General features: G+C 48.6%; 1 protein-coding gene and 1 pseudogene across 1 annotated transcript; one reads left to right on the forward strand and one right to left on the reverse strand.

Moving 5' to 3' along the window:
* LOC135405218 (zinc finger protein 729-like) overlaps positions 1-22,544 on the reverse strand; it is a 285,000-nt pseudogene that overhangs the window by 43,707 nt on the left and 218,749 nt on the right.
* LOC135404731 (olfactory receptor 14J1-like) lies at positions 10,695-11,771 on the forward strand. Its single transcript, XM_064639473.1, has one exon. It carries the CDS (start codon positions 10,812-10,814, stop codon positions 11,769-11,771), a length of 960 nt encoding a protein of 319 aa, XP_064495543.1. The 5' UTR covers positions 10,695-10,811.

Consider the following 22,544-nt stretch of genomic DNA (forward strand, 5'->3'; position numbering starts at 1 on the left):
GAGCTGGGAAGACAAGAACAGAAAAGCCCTCCTTCTGAAACAGTCACAGAAAAGGCAAATAACGGAGACACAATTATGAAGTGATGAAAGGGAGGTCACACAAGGAAATATTTTAGAGATTTGCAGAAGAATTACAAGCATTGCCCCATTTTGACTAATTCTTCCTTACTTTATTTGCTATGATAAGTAGCACAACTCTCTGTTTAAAACTGGGAGAATTTTACTGATTAATACACTACAGACTACGGGGAGTTTGTGTGCCAGTTCTGCTTCTCAGTAAAGCTGAGCAGAACTTCTGATTAGACAGGAATCCCAAGTGGCTGAATACTGTGCTAGAAGGGAGCAAATCACCCTGAAAAACAAAGTCCCAGTGCTCCCTGGGAGTGCAGAAGAGCAGGGACGGTGTCAGCAAAGACACCTCCTGAGAGGAACACAAACTGAACTCAAGTCCAGTTTTCTTTTTCCTTCTATCAAAGTTATTTGGGAGACAGTTGTGACAGTTTTTCTATAAAATGCAGGTAGAAGGCCAAATCTTGATTTCCTTGGCTTTGGCATGACTGACATATTTGGGCACTTTTTCATTCTCTCACTTCAATTATATGGCAAGACAGCAGAGAACTCTGGGAAAAGGTTTCTTTAACACAAGTTGAAAATTAAGAGGTTATTTTTAGTTTGAAAAAAAAATTGTGATCTTGCCTTATTTTGCATAAAGGTCATATTCACTCACCTGATGATAGCAAAAAAGCCAAAAAGCAACATCAGAAATCTCAGACATTAAGGTATGTTTGGCAAGTATCATTACTATAGAAAAGAATAAACTGCTGTATCTTCCCTTTCTCTCTCCTTTTCTCTCTTCACTCTCAGTGGCCTTTGTGTCTCATTGTCTCAGAATTTTGCAGGGATTTACATTTTCCACACCTTACAGCACAAGGATATCCCCTTTGACATGGTAGCGAAGCTAATGTTTGGTTGGAAACAAGCTATATGAAGGAAAAATATTTTAATTATGCAAACGGTTTCAAGAATTCAGATATAAAATTTCAGATTTTTAAAATTCAATTTCAGATCTTTTTCAAAACTACAGAGAAAAATCCTACAGAGTAATTTTTAACTGTAAATGGAACCAGCAAAAAAAGCAAAAGCACTTTTATGTTTCTCATGTTTAAGAAAGATCATCTTTAGTTTTGTCCCCAGCTAAAGACGGGAACAAAGCAGTGATTTGATTCCCTCTACATTTCAGCCTCAACAAGATCTTAAAAGAATCTTCATTTTCCCACACTTAAGCTTCCCCCCCCCCCCAATATGAAAAGGTGATGAAAATGTAAGAGGGTGACAGAACTTTCCTGGAGGAACACAGAGTTCATTGCAAGCAGAGGAACTTCAAAGCTTCCTCAACTGGGCAAAGTGGCTCAAACCTTCAAACCCTGTCCCTTTACTCAAGTGCTTTATGATGACCAGGCTCACTTCCATAATCCAGATGCTTCAAATGCAGAAAATACAGAATGACATGACAAAAAAACTTCAACCAACAAACAAACAACTCACAGACATTTACCTTTGCTGACAGTTAATGAAAATGCCATTTTATTCTGAAAACTGTAGGGGCAGGAGTTGTCAAAAATTAAAAAATATTAAAAAGTGAGCTTTTTAGAAAAGCAGTGCAAACCACAGGAGTAAAGTAACATTAAAACTGATCCAATTTTTAATACTTACATATATGTGGAAAATGGTTCTAAAGAGAAATTTCAAAGTGTGATTTTCCAAATGTCTCCTGTAGATTTTCACCAGGAATTTCAGCATCATTTTATTGTAGAATTCCTTCAACAGGAGAACCTAACTTGTCACATAAATAAGGTTGACTTTAATTACAGTACTGAAAATCCAGTTGATTTACACAGAATGAAAAGAAAAACCAAAACAAAAAACCCCAAGCATGAATACGATTGAGATTATATAAAAATGGCATACTTCATCTAAATTGTGTCCTTTTCTGTGTAAAACTGAAATTGTTCTAAAATAGGTTAATGTGATTGTAGGTAGTAATTTTCAATAATAATCTACAGCTACATTTCACATTACACATTTTCCCCATTTTTATATATTTTTCTTTTTTTTAGAAGTATAAGCAAGCTGCAGTTTTGCAGCAGGAAATCTCCTCTACCACAGAGCTCTTCCCAGAGATCTTAAGCACAGCCTGGATCTCATGCTAAGGCTGAGGTTTTGGAGAGACCTGGAGTGAGACCTCTGCAATGAGGTGAATTCCCTGCTCACAGATGATCAATCAGCTCTTCCAAGCTGTTGTGCAGTTCTCCCTTTCTCACCTGGCTCTCCCTAAACAGGCAAAAACATCCATGTTCTCCCAGGCAACTCCAACTGCTGTTTGGATCTTCGTGTCCCAACTGTCTCGTGCAGCTCCAGAAGACAGAAAGCAACCCCAAAGCTGATCAGTGCAGGTGCCACATGTCTGCAGCATGGAAAGGGCCCAGCTGGAGCTGGGGGAGATCTGCCCAGCCCCAAAAGCACAGGGGGTGGAGGCAAAGGGAAGGAGGGAATCGGAAGAGAAGGACACAGTTGGAGTGTCACTGCCTGCTGGAAAAACTCCACAGTTTGATGAGCAGGGACTTCCATTAAGCCTCAGTTTAAAGCAACCTTGAGGTGGCCCTTTATGATGTGTGGGGTCGGGCTGAGCCCCAGCTGGCTGCAGTTTAGGAAAGGGAGCAGCAAAGAGGGCACCTCTGTGCCTCCCACTGCCAGAGGCTGAAGACACAACTGTTCAGGAAGGAGACTCACTTCTCTCATCTCTTGCCCTCCACAACACCCACCCAAAACCAAGAACAGACACAGGGTGAGCTCACTGAGAGATGTGCTGAACAGCCTGGGAGAGGGGAAGAAAAGAAGAAAGTAGCACTAATGAAAATGACAATCAGTTCAACACTGCCGAGCTTAGAGAAGAATTCTGGTTTCATTAGAACAACTCCCAATTTTCCACACAAGCACTTTTGCAATCCTACCCTTGTATCCCCATGAAATCATCTTTCTGGACAAAAGGAACTGGAATGGACAATGCACAGCTTGCCACTGACACTATTTAATTAGCTGGGTCATTGATGAGAGATGTAGGAGAGCTCTTTCCTCCTCCCTGCTCTATCCTGCTGTCTCCTTAAACTGCCTCAAGAAAAGAAATGGTCACAATTTTTCATTTAAGAACTTTGTTTAAAACATTTCCTGCTCTTCATCAAAATCAGAGATTATATTTTTCTGAAGTTAGATAGACATCATGCAAATGTTTGAGAATTTGGAACATATTTAAATGTGATTTTTTTCACAAGGAGCTTTTAATTTTTCTTTTCATTTTTAAATTCACATGAAGTGACATAAGAGAATGTAAGAGAAGAAAAATGAAAAAGAAACAGAAGATATAGAATAAAACAAATCCCATTGGAAAAGAATCCTGGTGGAAAGAAGGAAAGAAGCAAAGAAGAGAAAAAGAAGAGAGAGAGAAGAAAGATGAGAGAGGAGAGAGAGAGAGAGAAAGGAGGGAAAGAAGAGAGAGAAAAGACAGAGAGAGAAAGAGAAAGAGGAGGAGGAGAGAGAATAACAACTGTTGTATCCAAAGGACTGAAATTTGTCATAAAGGAAATCTTTCAAAAAGAGTTTTATGATGTGACTCTCAATGCAATACTAAGCAAAATGGAAAAACAAATCTGTCTCACAGGGAAAAATCTCATATATCCAGGCTTGATCTTTTCTCCTAATTAATTCTGACCTAACATCAGTTTGCTGTGTTTGCTGAATATTCATTCCTGTAAGGAGGTCTGTTGGCTTCAGTGATCCACTTGCATGAACAAATTCTTTCAGATGCAAATATAAGTTGTATGATAGGATTCCTACTTGTTTGCATGATTAGATCAGGTATCCTATGATGGGGTTCAACATCCAGTCCCAGAGGTGTTGCTGCCTAAACTAACAGTGGCTGAGATCCCCTGGCTGCAGGAACCATCTCCTGCAGAGATTGAACCAACAGCAGCAGCTACAGGTCCGTAGGGTCAGTGTTGGCTGCTGGGGACAAGCCCAAGCCCATAGGCAGAGGTAATGCAGTATTCCATAGGCAGAGGCAGTGCAGTATTCCATAGGCAGAGGCAGTGCAGTATTCCATAGGCAGAGGCAGTGCAGTATTCCATAGGCAGAGGCAGTGCAGTATTCCATAGGCAAACAAACAGACAGGAAAGGGCAGGTGCTAAAGAGTCCAAAGCAAAATCTCACATCTTTCACTGCTGAACATTCCTGTGTTGTGCAAATCACAGACAGAGCACATGAGAGCTTAAAGAAGCACTTCACTGCTCAGGCCATTCTTTTTTCAGAGTATCATCCCTTTTTCATATCTTCTCTGAGCCTTGCCTGGTGCAACTTCAGGTCATTTCCTCTCTTCCTGTCACTAAAGGCTTTGCAGAAGAGACCAACCCCCACTCCTCTAAAACCTCCTTTCAGGTCATTGTAGGGAGTAATGAGGTCCCCCCTGAGCCTCCCCCTCTCCACACTCAACCAGCCCAGTTCCCTCAGCCGTCCCTCAGCAGACATGTTTTCCAGACCCTTCCCCAGCTCCGGTCCCTTCTCTGGACACGCTCCAGCCCCTCAAGGGCCTTTTGGCACTGAGGGGCCAGAACTGGACACAGCACTCCAGGTGGGGCCTCCCCAGTGCCCAGCACAGAGGGGCAATCAGTTCTCTGCTCCTGCTGGCCACACTCTTCTCCACAAAGGCCACGATGCCCTTGGCCTTCTTGCCCCCCTGGGCACACTCTGCCTCATATCCAGCCGCTGTCAAGCAGCACCCCCAAGTCCCTTCCTGCTGAGCAGCTCTCCAGCCCCTCTGCCCCCAGCCTGGAGCATTCCAGGGGGTTGTTGGGAGCCAAGGGCAGGCCCTGACACTTGGCCTTATTGATCCAGCCTGTCCAGATCCCTCTGCAGAGCCTTCCTGCCCTCCAGCACATCCGCACTCACACCCAGATCAGTCAGTCTCCCAAACAGGACAAAGTCTGACCACCAGCAGTCCAAGGTGTCAGTCCTGCTGCCCCCTCCTTCCTCCACCCCGAATGGAAAACTCCATCATTTTGGGGTCTCTGTGCCCATCATCTCCAACCACCACATCCCCCACCAGTCACAGAATCATGGAATGGTTTGGGTTGGAAGGAACCTTAAAGAGCATCTCAGTCCAACCCCCTGCCATGGGCAGGGACACCTTCCACTAGACTCAGAGCTCAGAGCCCCATCCAACCTGGCCTTGAACACTTCCAGGGATAGGGCAGCCAGAACTTCTCTGAGCGACCTGTGCCAGGATCTCACTACCATCACAGTCCAGAAATTCTTCCTAATATCCCATCTAATCCTTCTCTTTCTCAGTGTGAAGCCATTCCCCTTGTCCTGTCACTCCAGGCCCTTGTCCAAAGTCTCTCTCCATCTTTCTTGTTGGCTCCTTCAGGCACTGCAAGGCCACAATTAGGTCACCCCAAAGCCTTCTCTTCTCCAGCCTGAACAATCCTAATTCTCTCAGCCTTTCCTCACAGCAGAGCTGCTCCATCCCTCTGATCCTCTTGCTGGTCCCCTCTGGACTCACTCCAACAGGTCCATGTCCTTCCTGTGCTGGAGCCCAGAGCTGGAGGCAGCTCTGCAGGGGTGACAACATTACAGCCCTGTGTGTTCCAGCAAGGACACTGTGGAACCTCCTGGAGTAAAGGGGCCATTGTGACACTGTAGGGCCTTCTGGAGCCAAAGGAACCCTGGGACACTGTGGAATCTCATGGAATCAAGGGAGCATTGTGACAATGTGAAAACTCATGGAATTAAGAGGCCATTGTGATACTGCAAGGCCTCATGGAACCAAAGTAACCCTGGGAGACTGTGGAAACTCATGGAATCAAGGGGCCATTGTGATGCTCCAGGGCCTCATGAAATCAAAGGAATCCTGGGACACTGTGGAACCTCATGGAACCAAGGATTCATTGTGCCATGAAGGGCCTCATGGAACCAAGGGAGCCCTGAGACATTTCAGGACCTCATAGAATCAAGAGGCCATTGTGACACTGCAGAGCATCATAGAGACAAAGGGACCCCGGGACACTGTGGACCTCAAGAAATCAAGAGCCCATATTGGCACTGTGGAACCTCATGGAATCAAGGGGCCATTGTGACACTGCAGGGCTCATGGAACCAAAGGATTCCTGGGACACTGTGGAATCTCATGGAACCAAGGGGCCACTGTGATATGTGGGGCCTCCTAGAACCAAAGGAGTCCTAAGACATTTTGCAAACCCATGGAATCAAGGGTCCATTATCACACTACAGAGCCTTATGAAGCCAAATGGACCCTGTGACTCTGTGGAACCTCATGGAATCTAGTGGCCATTCCCACACTGTAAAACCTCAAGGATACTCTCAGGTTCCCATTATTAAAAGACGCCTCTGCCCAAATTCAGCTGCAAAGGAGACCATGTGCCAAAGTCAGCAGTCCAGCTTTGATTTAACAGTAAATAGGAGGGAGAGAAAGAAAGAAATAGAAAGAGAGAGAAAGAGAAGAAGGGGGCAGTGGGAAGCCAGTGAGAGAGAGACAGAGATTAAGTAAATGTATCACACCATGGAGATCCCTGAGGCTCCCACTGGTCCTTCTTCACCCTGCTCTGCTCGGTGGAGGGTCCCCAAGTTGTGCTTCTGGGCTATCACTTTTATACAGCCCAAGCCCCGGGTATTCAGGGGGGTAGATGCTGTTCCCACAGCTTGGGCTGGCACGTCTACAAGGACTTGCTTCCTTTCCCACAGCTTGCCATGGTGGGAGTTTTGCCTGTTGTACTTCCAGTCTACAGGTGGGAATGTTTGCCTGGATGGGTTCCCCAGACCTGCCTTACCAGCCCTGGCTTCCTGTTGGGGCTGTCTGCTCTTTCCCACAGTCTGCACAGTGCAATTCTGTCCTGGGGGCTACTTCCAAAGCTTCACCTCCCTTTAGGCCTTGGAATTAAATGCCTTCCTGTTTGCCACCAGTGCTTATGTGTTGTGGTGCCTTATGGCATTTTCCTGCTTTGACAGTGTTTTGAGACTGTGCCCTTCAAGTCCTCCCATGTGCACACACACACTACTCTCACCAGTGTCTGGCCCTCCAAAGAACACAAGACCTGATGATTTGTAGCTCCCACTCCAGTGGTTGGCACTTGGACCTCCCTCCGTACCCAGAGCTCGGAGCTCCCTTGTCCCAGAAAGTTTAAAGAGATTGTGCCTCATTCTGCCAAGACAACCCTTGGAAAAAAGTGTCCCTCTGTGTTTCCTGGGATAAAAGCACTCTTTTGTCATCTTCCAAAACCTGGAGAGGTCCCAGAGATCTCCCAGGAAGGAATTTGGGGCCTCAAGCACATGACCCATATATAGAGGCTGAGGACTCAGGGGTCAGTGGTGTGAAGATTGAGGACAGTAGAGGAGTAGCCTGAGAGATCTGGAAGGGGGGTGTGAGAGCTGGTGGAACTTTTCTTCCTGTCAGAAAACAGCCTAAGAAAGAACTAGTGCCACCAAGGGTAGTTGGGGTGGCCTAGACTGGGGACAAGAAGTCAGAAATTTCCCTCCAAGGTCAGTGTTGTGGTGCAATATGTCACAAAGAAGGAGTCTGGATGAGCCCAAGGCTTTGTGTGTGCAGGAAGAGCCAGGGAGGACGCAGAGATGTCAGTGCAGGAAGGTGCCAGCCAGGTGGGGCAGCCGGGGGGATGACGACAGCCTGCAGGGAAAGGGGCAGGGCATGGACACCGTAGGACAGCCTGGGCTGGAGAGGAGACAGGGATGGGGAGAAGCTGAAAGGCCCTGACACAGCCACCTTCTGCAGGCCTTTGGCCATGGCTGCTGTCTGTGCCCCTGATGCCAGGAGGAGGGGAGTGGCCCTTGCAGCCCTGGGGCCTCATGGCCTCCTTGTCCCTGCTCAGCAGCCTGGCAGGTGCCACCCCATGGTCCTGCCCTTGGCATTGCACATCCCACATCCCAGTGCCCCAGGAAGAGCCCTGAGGAATGAGGCAGGGACAGGATCTGCCTTCCCAAGGGCTGGTGGTAAGGCCTTGCCCCTTCAGATTAATGAAACACATCCAGGTTTCCTCAGCATCAGAGCCACCTTTCCCTTGCTTGTCCATCCTTGTCATCACTGCCATTTTCTGCTCTAACTGGAACCTGGGGACACTTTCTCAGTTGTGTCCCTCAGTGAGACTCATTAGCACTATGACAAACTTTAGTGTTTCCATCTCACTTTGACTTCTTGAAAAGTTGTTTGAACTTCCTCTCAGGGACTGAGTGTCATGTAAACAACATCAAACCCCCTGAGGGTCATGAAATGCCTGGGGCTGTTGCTGTGCTGCTGAGCTGGGCCGGGCTCCTGGCACACAGGTTGCTCCTGGCAAGCAAGAAGAGTTTCAAAGAGACAGCTCTGCTGGTGAGCAGTTCCTCTGCACAGCCCAGCAGGGCTGAGGGCACTGCCTGCAGCACCCAGGGCACAGGAGAGAAGGCAGAGAGATGAGAGGCAGCCTGGGCTGGGAGGTCACTGAGCTCTCACTACAGGAGAAACCTTCCCAGGATTTGAAGGAAGAATTCTCTGGCTGTGGGAAAGTTCAACTTGCCTTCCTAGAGGCATCTCCTAAAGCTGCCACATCCCACAGCTTCCAGGATCTTTCAGCAGGACTCTCCCAGTTGCTGCAGTGCAGAGTAAGTGGCCATATGGCAGAGCAGGGCAGGAGCTGCAGGCAGCAAGGGCAGAGAGGAGAAGGGAGCAGGAGGTTCAAGGGATCCTGGGGTGGGAGGACAGGGCAGAGCTGCTCAGGGGAGGAACCTTGCCAGCCCTTTGCCACGGTCAGGCTGTGGCTGCAGAGCAGTGCAGGTGAGTTCCTGCAAGTGCCTCTCCCAGCTGCCAAATGGCAGCAGTGGCAGGAGGTGTCAGGATGGCTCTGCTGGATTTCCTGGGGTGCAGCAGGAGAAGCTGCTGCAGAGCAGGACTTGCTGCTGCCCCATCAGAGGCCCAGGGCCAGAAGGTTCCCTGTGGCAGGGCTGGCTGTGGGGTGGGAAGGTGGGGGTGCAGCCAGGGGTGCCCAGGGCTGTGGTGCAGAGCAGGGTCCTGCCCCCAGGGCTCTGTGTGCTGGGGCAGGGACTCTGCTGCCTGCCAGGGTCAGCTCTCAGCCCGGCCAAGGAGCTGCCACGGCCCTGCAGGGAGAAGAGGTTGGTGGAAGGAATGAAGGAGTGACCCCTCAGGGCATGGCAGGGCTGGGCAGGGCCCTTCAGCTGCAGGCTCAGGGCTCCTCACAGCTTTCGCTCCACCTCCTGCCATTTCCAGGGGCCCTTCTCAGGAAGCACATCCCCCCAGAACACCTCCCCCTTCCCAACCACCACAGGCTGTCTGGGATCTGCTCTGCAGCCCCTGCCCAGGCAGAGCTGCCCCTGGGCACTGGGCTGGGGATGGCTCTGGCAGCACTGGCAGGGAGCTGAGCTGGGCACAGGCAGGGGCTGCTGGCAGGAACAGCTCCTCACCCAGAGACAGGCAGGCAGGGAGAGGCAGCTGCTGCCACAAGGGCTGGGCAGGGGGATGTGGGCCCCTCCCTGCTGTCCCTGTGGCACAGACCCCTTCCCTGAGCAGCTCCTCCCCGGGTTCCTTTCCCAGCCTAAGCAGAGCCTGTGCCCTCAGGCCCACGGGGGCTGGGCTGTGCATTGCCCTGCAGCAGCCAGAGCCCAGGCAAGGACAAGGCCCTGATTTCCAGCTGTCTCTCTGTGTCCCTCCTCCCTTGGCAGCAGCACTGTGGCATTTCACTGCCATCCCCTGCTGCCTGGGCTCTCCTTGTTCTCACCAGTGGCTTTTCTGAGCCACTGTGGGGTTTTGGGGGGGGCAGATTCCTGTCCAGACACAAACCCTTTGGGTGCTGCTGTGGGGATGTGTCTGTGGGAGCCAAGTGCCCTCCAGGCACCTTCAGGTTATTCAGCTGTTTGCCTGGGTGTCCTGCAGGGCTGCAGGTGCCCTCCAGAAGGGCACAGCTCAGCCACAGTATCTCTGTGCTGCACAGGATCCCCATGGAGAAAACTCCTCAGTGCTAAATCCATGGAAATGCTCTGGGCAGCTGCAATGAGTGTTTTGTGTCTGAGTCTGGGAGGGGAGAGATGAAAAGGTGAGGAGTGTGTCAATCTGTTCTTTGGACATGGATTCCTGGATCTCTGTGCAGTTTCTCTGTAGGGGAACAGTTGAGTGTGATGCTCCTCCAGCTCCAAGCTGCCAACACAGCGCACCTGAGCCCAGGACTGATGGGCAGAGCAGCTCTTCTCTCTGCACTAAGGGACTATCCCTGTGCCCCTCAGAACCCACAAGACTTGACCTGCAGTGCAATAGAAATGTCAGGGATTTCAAAATTCCACATCCACTCTGAACTGTAGCAGGTGCAAGTAAGTGAACAAATACAAAGTATTCTTTCAGCTCAGTCCTTCATTTGGGCAAATTGCAAACAGCAAAGCTGAGAAGTTCTTTAATGTATCACGAGTACATTTAATTTGAGGTCACCCTGCATTCCAAGTTCCCTCTGTCAGCAGAGCAAGAAGGAGTCTTTGGGAGCCCAACACGGATTTACTGCTTCCAATGCTGCCCTCAGCCAGCAAAAGCCAGAGAGCTCAGGGGAGGGAGCTGCAGGGAGGTCTGAGTGAGTAGAGAGAGCCTGAGAGTGGGGTGGCTGTGAGATGTGTAATGTTTGGCTGCAGAAGCCTGGTCTAACTCAGCAGTGACTTTTTCCTCCTCAACAGATTGAAATACTCTTAGGAAGGAGCAAATGCCCAACAGCAGCTCCATGCCCCAGTTCCTCCTCCTGGCACTCGCAGACAGGAGGGAGCTGCAGCTCCTGCACTTCTGGCTCTTCCTGGCCATCTCCCTGGCTGCCCTCCTGGCCAACGGCCTCATCCTCAGCGCCGTAGCCTGTGACCACCACCTGCACACCCCCATGGGCTTCTTCCTGCTCAACCTCTCCCTCACAGACCTGGGCTGCATCTGCACCACTGTCCCCAAAGCCATGCACAATTCCCTCTGGGACACCAGAACCATCTCCTACAAGGGATGTGCTGCCCAGGTCTTTTTGCTGCTCTTCTTCCTTGCAACAGAGTTTTCCCTCCTCACCATCATGTGCTACGACCGCTACGTTGCCATCTGCAAACCCCTGCACTACGGGACCCTCCTGGGCAGCAGAGCTTGTGCCCACATGGCAGCAGCTGCCTGGGCCACTGGCTTTCTCTATTCTCTGCTGCACACAGCCAATACATTTTCCCTGCCCCTGTGCCAGGGCAATGCCCTGGGCCAGTTCTTCTGTGAAATCCCACACATCCTCAAGCTCTCCTGCTCACACTCAGGCTACCTCAGGGAAATTGGGCTCATGGTGGTTAGTGCCTGTTCAGGGTTTGGTTGTTTTGTTTTCATTGTGTTCTCTTATGTGCAGATCTTCAGGGCTGTGCTGAGGATCCCCTCTCAGCAGGGAAGGCACAAAGCCTTTTCCACCTGCCTCCCTCACCTGGCTGTTCTCTCCCTGTTCCTCAGCACTGGCATATTTTCCCACCTGAAACTCCCCTCCATCTCCTCCCTATCCCTTGACCTTGCCCTGTCAATTCTATACTCAGTGGTTCCTCCAGTACTGAACCCCCTCATCTACAGCCTCAGGAATCAGGAGCTCAAGGATGCTCTGAGAAAAATGATGACTGGATTCTTTTCAGGAGCAGTAAAGTGCCGGTTGTCTGGTGCATAGCATTCAGAATGCGACTCACTAATGGCCCAGCCTTCCTGCTCAGGTTTTTCTTTGAGGTCAATAGATTCTTGCAAAAATTTTCTGTGCAATTAAATATTATTATGCATCTGTCTTCTAATTTAGTGTCTACCCATTGAATTTGACCCAGAGATGTATAAATGATGAATTGTGCTCTCTGACTATTTAAACAAAATAAAGAACCCTGCAGTGCCTTCTTTGTCCAAGACCCTTCTTCTTCGATGTTCCTAAAGGACAGCACACTGCAGGACAGGGGGTATTTGCAAACAGGAATGGGACAATAATCCCAGCCCAGCAGCACTGCCAGGGAGCAGCAGTGCTTGGTCTTTGCAGAGCTGCTCTCTTGCCACTTCCACACTGTCCTCCTGAGCCCCTTTCTCGCTGTAAGGCCTGAGTGCTCTCTGAGCACAGTCCTGTGGGCTGGAAGCCCTTGGAGCACAGACAGGGACAGGCCTGGGAACTTGTGAAGCAGAGCTGGGCTCCCTTACAGCACCTCCAGGATGCTGTGGGATCTTCTGAGGGCAGGGCATGGACTGGGTCACTTCTTGTGTGACCTTGCTCCAGGGCTGGAACTCTCCTGCAGTGTCCCCATGACACTCCTGCTCTCTGCTTCCAGGTTCCATTTTCACATCCAGTCTTCCCCTCCTGTTCACAGGGACATCCTGGGAGTGCTTCAGAGCTGCCATCCTGGGGCAGCTCCTGCCCAGCGTGGGCAGGCACAAGGTCTCTCCACCTGCTCCTCTCACCTCCCCAGTGCCACTGTTTTCTGCAGCCTCCTCCTCCTTGCCCAGCACAGCCCTCCTGGCACAGTTGGACACAGCCCTTGTTCTACCCCCTCCTCAGGCACCTGCCCAACCCCCTCAGCTCCAGCCTGATGGCCAGAAACCTTCAGGGCAGGGAGGCACCGGGGAAAGTGCTGAGGAAACCTTTCAGCTGCACTCAAATCCAATTGGAGGGGTTGGCCTTGAGGAATAAATCCCTTCTTATTCTCCAGAACCACCAGGACAACCTGTTTTGTGTCCTGGGCACTCCTCTGGAAGTGTGGGATGTTGAAAAGGTTTTGGTGTCAGGGCTATTGAGAAGGCTGGGCAGTGTCACTGGGAGACCTCTCCCAAACCCTTGGAAAGGCCAGAGCCAGCCCAGAGCTTCCTGGGGCCTTGGCAAAGGCAGACATGGAACCAGTCTGCAAACAGGGCAGCAAGGAGGGTTGGAAGAGTTCCCGACTGCTCAGGCTCAGCAGGAAAGGCGATATGGCAAGTCCTGCTGCAGCCATTGCCAGACATGGGAAGGACAAGGCAGGGATTGCAGAACCCCTGTGGGAGGGAATAGAAGAGGATGTTGTGTGTCCAGACTTTATCAAGGCCCCTAGCATGGTCTCCTGTGGTCTCCTTATGGCCAGACTGGTGACAGCTGGACTGAAGAAGTGGAAGATGTGGTGGGTGGGAAGTTGGCTGAATGAAGAGTGTCAAATAAAATCCATGGTACAAAGTCCTCTTGGCAGCAACTTCCTGGTGAAATCCCTCAGTGACCAGCCCTTGAACACCACTAGAGAACATCTTTATTATCTCTCTGTACAATGGGACAAAATGTATTTTCAAGTCCTTTGTGGATGATGGCAAATTTCAGGGAGCCCTTGAGCAACCTGTCCTGGTTTAAAGACACATATTGGGGTGGGAACTCCAATAAAATTAATTCACTCCTCTTTTATTCCCCACCAGTAAGTACAAGGAGACAAAATATAAGGAGGTAGAGGTGAAAACAATAAGAGTTTACTGACAAGAAATATAGCAGCAAAACCAGCAATACCAACAGAACAGTTCAAAGCAACAGCAGAGAGAAATTGCCTCCTCTCTATCCATCTGCCCCAACTCCCTTTTGTAAAGAGATAAAAACAGGGATCAACATGTGCCTCCCTTCCCCCTTTTCCCTCTGAATGAACAAAGAAAAAAAAACAAAACCAGGGGAGAGAGGGGGCAAAGCAAAATGTGGGAAACTCTCTGGTCTGAGATCAGTTGTGCTGCCCAAGAACACCCTGACTCCAGAGGTGTCCAAGCGGGGCAGAGCCGGCGACTCCGGTCCGTGCAGTGGCGGGGGGGAGGCAGCGGCTCTGCTTGATTCCATGGAGTTCTGGGGAGGCACAGTGGCCCCTTGGTTCCACGGGGTTCTGAGATGTCTCAGAGTTCCTTTTGTTCCAAAGAGTCATGGAATGGGCCCTTGTCACAATGGTCCCTTGGTTCCATGAGATTCCACAGTGTCCCTGCATTCCTTTGGTTCCATGAGGCCCTGCAGTGTCACGGTGCCACTTGATTCTGTGACGTTACAAAGAATCAGAATGGCCCCTTGATTTAAGGCCAACTGCACATGGGGCTGCCTTGGGGGGAGTGTGGGCACCCAGACAAGGGAGTTGTCACCCCCCTGGACTCAGCCCTGGGGTCACCACATCGGGACTGGTCTGTCTGGGTGTGAGGTTCCCCATTCTGGAGGAATGAGGAAGAACTGGAGAGGATCTAGAGGAGATCTGACAGAATGGAGCTTTTCTCCATATTGGAAATAGAATGAAATCTCCACAAAGAGTAGTACTGAAGGTTCATACTGAAGGTGAGGAAAAAGAAATGTCACTCAATGGGGCCCCTTGTGCTGAAAGAGGTGACCCAGAGGGAGTCAGGATCAGCCCATGGCTTTGTGTTCCAGGGAACAGGCAGAGCTGGTGCAGAGACATCAGGGAGGGTCTAGAAATGCTGCTGGGAGGGGGGTGGGAAAGCAGGAGGGGTGTGTGCAGCCTGCAAGGCCAGAGCAGCAGCAGGGCCAGGGCAGGACAGCCTGCAGGAGAGATGGCCAAGGGCTCTGGCAGGGCTGCAAGGCCCAAAGGCACCCAGGCCTTTGTCCCCTTGCCTCTGGCAGCTGCCTCTGCCACTCAGGCCACCACAACCAACTTGCCTGGCAGGTTCTGCCCTTGGTTTCTGCCTCGCCCCTCCCTCAGGAGCCTGGCAGGGGTTGCCCAGTTTTGGGCCTTTGTTGTTCCTCCCCCTCCCATCCCAGTGCCCCCCAAACAGCCCTGAGCCAGCTGGGAGGGACAGGATCTGCTGGGCCAGGGCCTGGGGCTCAGGCCTTGGCCTTTGTGCTCCACAAAACCAAGGCAGGCTTTGCTCAGCATTGCAGGGGCCTGCCCAGAGCCTTTGTCTGCCTGCACTCCTGGACTCCAAGGAGCTGCTACCAAGGAGTCCCTGGGGAGGCTTTGGCAGTGCCTGCCCTCAGTGGGGCCCAGCAATGCTTCAAGGCACTTGGAGTTTGGCTTCTGACTTCTTCAGCAGCTGCTTCAATCTTCTCTCAGTACCTCAGGATCATGGGCTGGGCTGCAAACGCACCGTGGGGCTCATTAAATTCCAGAAATCCCTCAGGATCTCTTTGTCTTCCTTTAATTGTCTTCAAGGCAATTTCAAAACAAGTTTTCAAAGTTTGTACTTTTTTTTGAAATCAAAGAATGGATATATTTTAGTTCAGAGAAGAGGTGATAGAGGTGTTCTCTGAGTGATTTTGATGCTGAGTGTCTCCTCAGGAGATCCAGACTGACCCTGTATGATCCACCTTGCTCCTCACCCCCCAACCTCACCAGTTCTGACATGGCCCATCTTGGACTGACAGCTGATGCAACTCCGAACAACTGTGGGACCCATTAAAACATTGAAAAACAAATTATTTTTCTTTCTTTAATTGTCCTCAAGACGTCAACAACTAATTGGAGTTGTTTTATGGTTTACCTAAGGAGGAAGATTTTAAAGTGGACGTCACAAAAAATATATATTTTTTTAAGAAAGAGAATGATTTACACAGAGCCTTGGGATGCAAGAGGGTCAGGGTGCAAAGGATTTTGACACAAATATAAGGGGGCAAAAGAGATTACTAGCATTTAATTATTGACCAGTTTAACAGTTATCAAGTGATTCAATAGCATTTGCTACAATTTTAACAATGACTGAATTATAGATTCACAATAACAACATTCACACCACAGTCAATTCACACCCACACCCAGGCAGAGATGTGTGGACACATCAATAGCTGGGTGTGGAAAGGTCCCTCTCCAAATTCTCCTTGTTTCAGGGAAACACTCCCCCAAATCCCTTTGTGTTTGCCACCAGACAAGGGTCCCAGCTGGAGGAGTGTTTGTTGAGGGGATCAGAATTGTCCTGGGCATCAGCGCCGGTCTTTGGAGTGTTGCAAACTGGAGGGTTCCCGAGCTGGGAGAGGCTGCCAGAGGTGTCCCACTGAGAGGGAGGTTTCTGGGGAGCTGCCAGGGCCTCCCTCAGCCCCACTGGCTGTGGGCTCCCAAGGTGACTGGCTTTAGTTATCTGCTGAATTTCCATCCTGGTGTCAGGAATGACTGGAGTTTCCAAAATATTTGGGAATTCTATCCAATCTGGTCCATTTGGGCTACAATACAGGCAGGGAATGTTCCAAGGCTTTTATGGGATGACTGATTATCCTGTGTTCCCCTGCTGTCCCACTCCGGATTGTTCCCACCTTTATCATCCAGGAATACCTGGTCCAGTCCAGGGACACTTCCCCACACCCCTGGAAGATCCAGTTCAGGGGCTCTTCATTGCTCAGCTGGTTTGGTCAAGGCTTGTCAGGAGCTCCTGAGATCATCAACCAGACCTGAGGAGAATGGGGGGAGGATGCACCACCACAGAGGCTTCTGAGAAAGATGGGGACAAACTTTTTGTAGGGACATCCCTGAGCACTCTCCAAGGTGTTTGCAGATGAAAACATTGTGCTCATAGTCTGAGATAGTCACAGTCATATGTTTTACCAAGGCCTGTATTGACAGAATATGGGGCAATGGATTTAAACTGGAATAGGGGAGCTTTATATTGGATAATAGGAGGAAATATTTGCCAATGGGGCTGGCAAGAACTGCAACAGGTTCCCAGAGAAGAGGATGTCCCATCCCTGGATTTTTCCAAGGTCAGGATCTTTGAGCAGCCTCAATTAGTGAAGATGTCACTGTCTATGTGCAGGAGTTTGGACCACATGAGCTTTTGTATCCCTTCCAAGCCAAACCATTCTGGGATTCTTTGAGTCTAATTTCCCAAACTCCTTCTCCAAAGTATTTCCATGTTGAGGACATGAATTACCATGTTTTTGAAGAAGCCATTCTAAGCTCAAAAGGTAACAAATTAATTCCAAGGAAGTTCCAAGGTATCTGTATGAAACTTTAAGCAAGTGGGTCAATGGCAGAACCTCTCAGGGTGACCTTGCAGCTGAGGAGGGGGGATTCGGCCTTGGGCTCTGAGACTCATGATGGGCAGACAGAAAGGGGATTTGGGGACTGGGCAAGACTTGTCATGGGATGTCTAGGAAAGAACCAAAGCAAGGGTAGAATTACAATGGTCACTGGAGGAACAAGCATGAGAAAACAGAGAGCAAAGAGGATGAAAAAGCTGGTCCTGTTAAACAGGAGGCTGGTCAAGACACGTCCCTGGCTGTGCCCTGCAAGTGATCCCCACAGCCTGTCCCGTTTTCTTAAGAACTCCATGGCCAAGAAGTTTCTGTGGGGAGGGACCTCTCTGCTCCTGGCACATATCGTGGCCCAAGTTCCAGCCACTGCAGCAGGAGCCACAACTAGTCAGGTCTTGTGTTCTCTGGGGGGCCAGACTCTGCCCAGACTGGGGGGTGTGTGTGTTGGAAGTACAAAGAGTGAAGCAAATGCCAAGCTTAACACCCAATGTAACCTGACTTTGTCCCTAAGTGGGGAATGAGAATTGGACACAACATGTGCAGGGACAGATGGAGGGGTTTGTCCCCCTGGCCCTGCCCAGAAGGGACACCTTTCAGGAAGGGTTGTGGCCTTGGCTGTGCTGAGGGTTGACCCAGGCAATGCAGCTTGGGATTGCAGTGGCACTGTCAGGGCTCTGCAGAGCTACATCACAGCTCCCCTGTGACATCACATCTGCCCTGTGGTGTCACATCCATCATATGACATCACACCTCTCCCGTGATATCATATAATCCCTGTGTCGTCCTGTCCTCCTGTGACATCATATTGTCCCTGTGCCATCACATCTCCCCTATGACATCACACCTCCCTGTGGGAAAGGACTGGATGGTAGGCCTTGAATTTGAGCAGTTGCAGCTCTGAAGTTGCAGAGGAATGTAAACAACTCTAAGGAAATATTTACTGCAATGCTGGATGGGACAAACATAATGCAGCCGAGACCAAAGGTCACCAATCCAAATGTGTGTAGTGTCACCATGAAAGTATGTACAGTGTCTTCTGTGTTACCAATGAAAGTATGTACAGTGTTTTATGTTTGAGACTTTTAATCAATTATGTTGTAGCACGATAGTATACAAAGAGTATAAAAGAAACACTTGAGAGCAATAAAGTAGCCGTGTGCCTTTCCCTGCTGAGTGCATTCTTGGCCGTTGTCAAACGGTGAACCCCGACGTGATTTATTGCGCAGAAGATTTACTGCAAGGAGAATTCCTTGCATAAGACAGTGCACCTTAGAGCGGTGACAGAGAAGATTTATTGCAGAGGATGTGCCACAGACCTTAGAGCAGTAGGGAGGGGATTTATTGCCGTGGATCTGAGAGCAGTGACTGTGGACCTCAGAGCAGTGAGGATGGAACCCCAATGTAGCATTTGTCGGTGGACCTTAGAGCCGAAAAGTAAGTCAAGACCTACAGACACCTGGAAAGAAGGTGAGCCACTGGGGAATAAATAATGGAAGCACAGATATCCGTGGAGGAGGAATCTGCTGGCATAGTGCTAACAGAGATACTAGAGAAGCACGGTGTGCGATATCAGAAATGTGTGCTCTGCACCTTATATAGTTGGTGTAAAAGAAATGGGGTAGATGCTCAGTCAGCATTTGGTACAGACATTTGGGACTCTGCAGGGAGAGTGCTTTTTAATGCAGCCACTGAGTCTCTTAAGCAGGCTGCCAGCATCCTGAAACTGTGGCGAACGGTCTTTAAAACTTCAAAAGATCATGCTTCTAAAAAATCACCACCCTTCAAGCCAGAAAATAAAGAAAAACCCAGCAAATCACCCTCAGAGACAGTAAAAAGAGAAAGGCCACCCCTCCTTGCCGCTGATAGGAGACTTTTCGGCCATGCAGTCGCCCTGCTGGAAGGGGTAGCACATCCCTGCCCAGCGTGCACTGCACCGATCGAACAGTGTGAGTTCCAGTCGTGGCCGCTGCCACCCCGCGCAGAGTTGTGGTGCAGACGAACACCAGAGAGCCACTCCGGCTGCTGGAGAATCCTAAGGGCGTGGTGAAGCAGAGCTGGCAGCGCCGCACGGGTAGGGCCGGAGTGCCCGGGAGCCGGCGAGAGGACAGCCCGGCAGCAGCAATGCACGAAAAAGCCAGGAACGGAGCAGCCCCAGAGGGAAACAAGAACAGAGCAACCCCGACAAAGTGCCACTTCTCCTTGACAGGAGAGGCAGGCTAGAGAACTGCCTTCCCGTATCTCTGTTAACTCTCCTGTTAATTGCGTTGTGTGTCCAATGTCGCCGTGAGCTCACAGTGTTGCTGACGGTACCGTGCTGGCGTGTGTGTGTGTTGGGGGTTGTGTGTGTGTGGAGAAGCGACCATAAGTTTGTTAGTCACTGTTAAACCCCAGAGATGAGAGTCCGGGAGGCTCTCCTCCCGTTAGAACGGCAGGAGAGGCTGCAGTCAGAAAGAGAAACCAAAGAGTCTTCTTTCCCTTTTCTGTTACTCTTGGGGAATAAGTATTTAAAACAAACAGGTACACACCTTTCCATAGTTCTCGTTTCCATCTTTAACTCCTGCCATTTGGAAATTAGGGAGAGACCGGGGATTTGCCCCGCAGAAACCAAGCATGTAAGTGGTTGAGAAAAGAAAGCAAAATCTCTCTCTTTAGTCCTTCTAAACACCTGGAGATAACTTAAAACCAAAGAATTGCGTTTAACTGCAAGCTAGTATGCAGACAGTTTTAGGGAGTTTTTCCGGGAAATGAGGCTTTGTACAAAAGTTTTAGTGAAACGCCTTCTTGATTGTATTGTACCCCTATAAAAACCTTCTGCCAAAACTTTGTATTCAGAAAAAAAAAAAAAAAAAAAACAAAAAACAAAAAAACCCACAGGGTTTTGACAAAAAGGATAAAAAGCCCTCTTGCAAAACTTGGCCTTTGCCTTAGCAGAGAAAGAGAGAAGGTGTTAGTAGCTCAAACAATAGAGATAATTTGTTGCCTAGGAACCGAGTGGGAGGCTTAAACCTCCTCTGTCCGAACTCAAAAAAGTTTAAATTACCAGTGTCTCGGGGTTGGGGGGGGGAATAGAACCCCCCTGCTTTCTAAAAACTACAGCTTTGCAAATAAGATAAATGGAAAGCCATCAGGCTGAGGATTTCCTTAACTCTTAGATAAAACATCTTTCTATCTCCCTGTTATAAACTGAGAAGTGACCGTGACAGTGGAGTGACCCTGTCAGGTTCTGTGTGTACTTTGCTCAGGGTTTCTCTAGACCCTCAGTCTGCAGGAGTGGGGGAACTGTCTTCTTGAAGCACCCCCACAGCTGGTGCTGTGAATACAAGTGGTATAAAAGGATTAAAGCCAGAGGCCTTACCCTGGGTCGGCATTATGCTGATCACATCTTTAGAACTGTGTTTAAAAAGTTTACTCAGCTGATTTTTACATGATCTTACAACGAGTTATTTGCTCTCCTTTGTGCTGCTTATGTTGTGAATTTTGTTCTCTTACCAGAATTTCATAGACAAAAAAACCCTAAAAATACAAGCAGATAATATAGATCACATCTAATGAACCAGCTGCAAGCTGGAATCTGGCCTTCTCCATCCTTGATTAGAATTTTGGAAAAAGAGAGAAAACAAAACTAAATCTTTAATTTGATCCCAAGTGCAAAAAATGTATAGTCTGTATTGAAAAGACCTGAGATGCACCCGATGTTGTAATTAATATGACTAGCAATACCTTTAATATGCCTTCAAGTGATCCTTATTTGTTTAGTTATATCACAAATCCAAAAGTATTCACTCTCAATCTATCATTAGTAATTCTCATGAATAAGAGGAGCCAATCTGTGGCTCTGGTGAGCCAAGCCCGAGACTGAGAAGATGATGCAGAACACAGTAAATGAGAGAAACTGTTCTAATTGCTTTTGTCATCTTTGTATTAATCAGAACAATAACTACAGCCATGCATTAGCCATTCAATGCAGGCCATGCATCTTGAAGAACAAAATGCATTGGTTTTTTCTTTCTTATATAGCAGGCCTCTTGCCCTAATAGATCCCTGAATCTACTATTACAGAGTTAAGAAAGTCTCTGTCACCAACAATGTGTTTTAACTTATTCTTTCTGTATGTGGTGTTGTATTGCTGGTGGGCGAGGATCAGAGTTAGAGTCAAAACTTGCATTTTTCTCCAGTATAGAGGGTTATAATATAATTGAATTTGTATTATGAATTAGCTAAAATTTGAAAAACAAACTCAAACTTCTGTATCATATCCAGACTGGAAAGGCTTTGAAAGGGTGGATTGCTTGTATAGTTTGAATACTGCTGTCAGGTTGCCAGGCAATACTATAGTTATTGATATTATGTTTTATTGTCTTTCATGAAGATGGGTGTTGTTTATATATGTTTTGTCCCAGTGGCTTTATAGCAAGTGGCAAGGATTGTTTTGAATCTCTCTCTCTCCTCTCTAACTACTGCAACATATGAAGGAAACCTCTTAGTTTAGGAGTCCACACAAGATTATAAATAACAGTGCAAGGGGGGCTGGGCCTCACGGAAGAAGGGGCCTGTGCTGAAAAGCAAAGAAAGTGTCTAGTCCCCCCATAGGCCCCAGCTCGCATCATGCCTGCAATCTTTATTAGACTGCTAACTTCATAGCATGATGGTTGGTTTAAGTTGTTTGAATGTTTTGTCTAACTTGTGCATTGCTTTACTGAATGCCTTCGTTGAGTGAATTTTGATCATGCCCTGGATATTTTTCTTCATGCTCTTCATGCTCTTGGGTTCTTCACAGCACACAGGCCTTGACCATTTAACACAAGCAGTGACAGTGCCTGGTGCCTGATTGTATTGCACTACCTGCTTTGTCCTACATGATTCTCTACAGCCTTTTATTAGTAACTGACAGCCAACCACTTCGTGCTATAGAACCTAAATTCCTCTCATACAGCCAAGTTACAAAAATTCTGAAATTTGAAATTCTTTTGTGAAAATTGTTTAATAGTCCAGGCTCTACTTTGCAGAAATTCTACAAGTTCATTCTGTGCTCTGGACCTGTGAGATTGAGCACTCCTATTCATCTGTTCCAACTTGGAAACTAAGTTTACGTTCAAAAGTAGGATGCTGACCCCCTGTATGCTGACTGCAAAGAGATTATGATTACTTACAGCCACAGCATAGCATGCAAGTGACCCTGGCTGACCCAATGATGCAGGAACAGCTGGAACCTATTCCAATCTCTTCACTAAAGATGGATATGGTTACAAAGAGATTATTGTCTACGCTTTTACTATGAGTCCTTTGTTGTGGATATTTTATGTTGTTTTCCTTGTTTTTCATCAATACACTGTTTAAGTTGTTCAACAATGGCATGGTCCAACCACAGACCATGCGGTGGGAATGTATTTGTGCTTAACTGGATGATGCAAGCGCTGATAGACGGGAACTTTGTCCCTGACACAATCATCTTGTATAACTTGAGATTAATTGGTATTTTGTGCCTAGTTGACAACCCTCCAAAAACATTTGACAGAA

Source organism: Pseudopipra pipra, chromosome W, assembly GCF_036250125.1.
Source record: "Pseudopipra pipra isolate bDixPip1 chromosome W, bDixPip1.hap1, whole genome shotgun sequence".
Classification (NCBI taxonomy): Eukaryota; Metazoa; Chordata; class Aves; order Passeriformes; family Pipridae; genus Pseudopipra; species Pseudopipra pipra.

Excerpts from the sequence above, each read along its gene's own strand:
- LOC135404731 (XM_064639473.1), top strand. The coding sequence starts at position 10,812 with ATGCCCAACAGCAGCTCCATGCCCCAGTTCCTCCTCCTGGCACTCGCA.